At 45.8% G+C, this 3,596-nt stretch overlaps 1 protein-coding gene across 1 annotated transcript in view; it reads right to left on the bottom strand.

Moving 5' to 3' along the window:
* The window catches only part of Slc35f2 (solute carrier family 35 member F2), a 42,101-nt gene that overhangs the window by 10,779 nt on the left and 27,726 nt on the right, over positions 1-3,596 (bottom strand). Inside the window, exon 3 of the mRNA XM_005347360.3 lies at positions 2,510-2,637. Coding sequence (XP_005347417.1) covers positions 2,510-2,637 — 128 coding nt within the window. The remainder of the gene's footprint in view (positions 1-2,509; positions 2,638-3,596) is intronic.

Here is a 3,596-nt window from a genome sequence, read left to right as displayed (position 1 = left end):
GAGAGAGAGAGAGAGAGAGAGAGAGAGAGAGAGAGAGAGAGAGAATGTGTGTGTCTATGTCTGTGTCTGTGTGTCTACATCATAAAAGGAGCTGGGAATACGGCATTAAATAAGACAGATGTTAAGTCCCATCCTGAGGAGTGCAAAATAAACTGGACAGACATAAAATTAGAAATCGCAAAGTCCAATATTTAATTGTAACTGAGCAAAGTGCTACCAAGTGCAGGCTACTATGAGGAAACAAACAGACACCATCTCCCTGACAGAGTTCAGTTCTCCCGTGTGAGATGAATGCTTGCTCTCAGCATAGATCCCTGTTCATCTTTAGCACATGTTCCTCCATCATCTGGGTCCATAAGATACTTGCTATGCCCCTCATACTGCCCATCTGATCAAATGGGGACTAAGGGTATTTAACTATAGCAAATCCAAAATCAATGGTAAGAAAGAATAGAGACTTTACTTAGTTCTTAATTTGACATTAAAAGATAATGAATTCAAAGATAAAATACACTGAATTTTTTTTAATTTGGGGGGGTGGGTAGGTAAAAAAAAAAAAGAGGATGTTGAGTCTCCTGGAGCTGAGTTGCAAGTGATTGTGAGACACCTAATGTGCACAATGGAAACAATGACAGTTAGTTGCAGGGGCAGTGAGCCCTCCTAGCCACTGAGCCATCTCTCCAACTCCTGAAGGATAATTCTTGATGTCTTAAAGTATATTCAGGAATAAAGCGTAAATGTATGCCATACACTAATTATAGTCCTGAAACTGCTACTCCATTGCTCACTCTGCGGGGTTTGATGTTTGTCCCTGGTTCTCTTCTCACTCGTCAAGTCATGGACAGGTCAGTCAGCGCCTTAAACCTCAAGAAGTCAGTGGGTTCCTGACTAAAGCAGTTTATTCCGTTTTCACAACAATTGGAGCCACTGGACGCCGGCATACCTCCATGATGGGCCCTGGCCATGCTTTTGTGGGCCTGACTGAACAAACCACCGAGCAATGTGCTGGAAGACACCAGTGGAATCCAGCCAGGATGGCTTAACATGATCTAAGCTGTATTTCTGAGAGAGAGAGAGAGAGAGAGAGAGAGAGAGAGAGAGAGAGAGAGAGAAAGCCCACTCTAAAAACTATCATGGGAGACTTCCTACCCACAAAGTGTATATTCATATCACATGGACATGGCTATAAGGGGGTTGCTTATGTCATGGGAAGAAGCACAGAGGCTTCAGCCCCAACCCTGTCACTGAGTGATCTCCAGCCAGCCAGACCCTGAGCCAAATACAAAATCCCGGGAGCAGATCCTATGATCTCAGGTCCCACCCATTCTGAAATGCCACCGCGTCTTGTCTGACACCTGTCACCTTGGGCCATGTATCTACAGACCCTTGCCTAGCATGCACACAGCCTTGGCTTCAGTCCCTAGCTAGTGCTGCAGAAAAGGAACGCGGCAGTGTATACCTGTAATCACAGCACTTGGGAGGTGGAGGCAAGAAGACCAGAAGTTCTGGATCATCCTTAGCTACAACAGAGACCAACCTGCAATACACAAGACCCTGTCTTAAAAAGATTTTTTTTGAAGCTATAGAAACAGTAACTCCCCCCTGTAATCCTAGCACTTGGTGGCAAGTGGCTGACACAGGAGTGTGCACTTGGTACATGATGAGTACCCAGGGCTACACGGAGAAACAAAAGAGATGCAGAATCGCTGAACTCTGAAGTCTAACTCTGGCAGTGATATATCTCACTTTCACCTTCATTTTATAGGACATTTGGCTGTCAAGGCAGGACAGTGCCATGTCCCATCCCTTGCTAACACTAAGACAGCTGGACTTGGTCTTCTCAACCCTACAAAGTTGAGAAGTACCGCTACAAAGGACCATTTCCTTTCCACCCAGCAAGACTAAACCCAACAATGGGCTGGCGAGATGGCCCAGTGGGTGGAGGTGTTTGCTGAGCAAGCTTGGAGGCCCTAGTTCAATCCCCAGAACCCAAGGAAAGGTGGATGGGAAGGACTGAGTCCACGGAGTGGTCACCTGACCTCCACACACACTAATAATAACGTCTAATTTTTAAATTAAATCTATGGAGAAATAGGGACAAGTGCTTCACCGTTGTTGCCGCCTCTCCCTGGTGTGACCAGTAGAGGCTCCTTCAGCGCCTCCTACGTCCTGATTGGCTTCCAAACCTCCAGCTTTGCAGTATGGAACCACACTTACTTCTGTGTTTGAGCCAAACACACAACAGAACTGTCAGCATCATGACAACAAGTGCCAGCTAAATATTTACCCTCATTTTTGCTCGGCACTGTTCTAATCTGCTATAGTGTGAGCAGCCTGGGAAGTGATTAACGTGTGTACACTGTCAGCAGCGCATATGCTGTGCTGGAAAACACCTTTCATCCACCTGTGTTTGATATGCACAGGCTTCCAATAAAACCAGATGAACATATAGGAGTACACGTTCTCCTCTAGGAAGCATAAAACCAGAGATGTCCAAACTCCCTCTTACCTGGACGCTGGTCAGAGTCGTGTACTGGTATGCTCTGACAATAAGATAATTGGCTTCCACATCGGCGAGCCCCAGGAGAATGTATTTCCACCATTTTCTTCTCAGAATCTCTAAAAGGTTATCATTGCCTGGTTGAAAGAAAGCTGGGTGAGGACACGGTACACACAACGCGACACATTTCAGTCTGCAGAGCAGAAAATCAAAGCAAGGGGCTGTAGTGTTTTTCAAGTGTGGCTTGTCCTAACCACCCAGAGCCAGACATTGGAACCGTCACCATCAGGTTTGTCTCGTATGAAGCTGGAAACTATGCAGCTATGTGAGGAGAACAGTAGGAAGAGAGCTGGAGACAAACAGAAACGTGCGAATGATATTCAGGGCTGGGGGTGTAGCTCAGCTGGTAGAGCGCTTGCCTAGCATGTATACATCCCCAGCACCACGTGAACCCAGCATGGTACACATATGTAATCAGGAGGTGGAAAAGAGAGGACCAGCAGGTCTAGGTCATTCTTGGCTACACAGGGAATTTAAGGCCAGCATGGGAGACATAAGGCAATAATAACAAATAACATATCTATTTATGAGCATGCCTGAGGCCATTCTGACAAGCCACAGAGTGTTCTGGAAAAGTGTCATGTTTTGACAAACTAATTGGTTACTGAACCCCCTAGCATGGGTTTCTTTGAAGGAAACACAGCAAGGTCATTCTTTGGAAAGAGATGTACCTTTCAAGTGCAGCAGAAGCTGGTGATAAGCTTAGGGAACGTTTTTAGGGGCACCATTGACAAATGCTTTCTACCACCCCCACACAGCACAATTCTACTGCTTTAAATGAACTAGAATTTACTCGTCTCTGGATAAACAGGAGGCAAAGAGTTCACACATATGTTGGGGAGGCTTTGTGGTAAGATCATGTATAAAGAAATATTGGGTGTGGTGGTAAAAGCCTTTAATCCCAGCACTTGGTAGGTAGAGGAGGGTGAGTTCAAAGCCAACTTGGTCTATGTAAGGGAGCTCCAAATCAGCCAGGGATGTATAGTTGAGGCCCTATCTCAAAAAAACAGCAATAGAAAGGGAGGAGAGGGAGGGA

The sequence above is a fragment of the Microtus ochrogaster genome, chromosome 5, assembly GCF_000317375.1.
Source record: "Microtus ochrogaster isolate Prairie Vole_2 chromosome 5, MicOch1.0, whole genome shotgun sequence".
In the NCBI taxonomy this organism is placed as follows: domain Eukaryota; kingdom Metazoa; phylum Chordata; class Mammalia; order Rodentia; family Cricetidae; genus Microtus; species Microtus ochrogaster.
The sequence above is the reverse complement of the archived record's forward strand: the minus strand, read 5'-3'. Positions and strand labels throughout refer to the sequence as shown.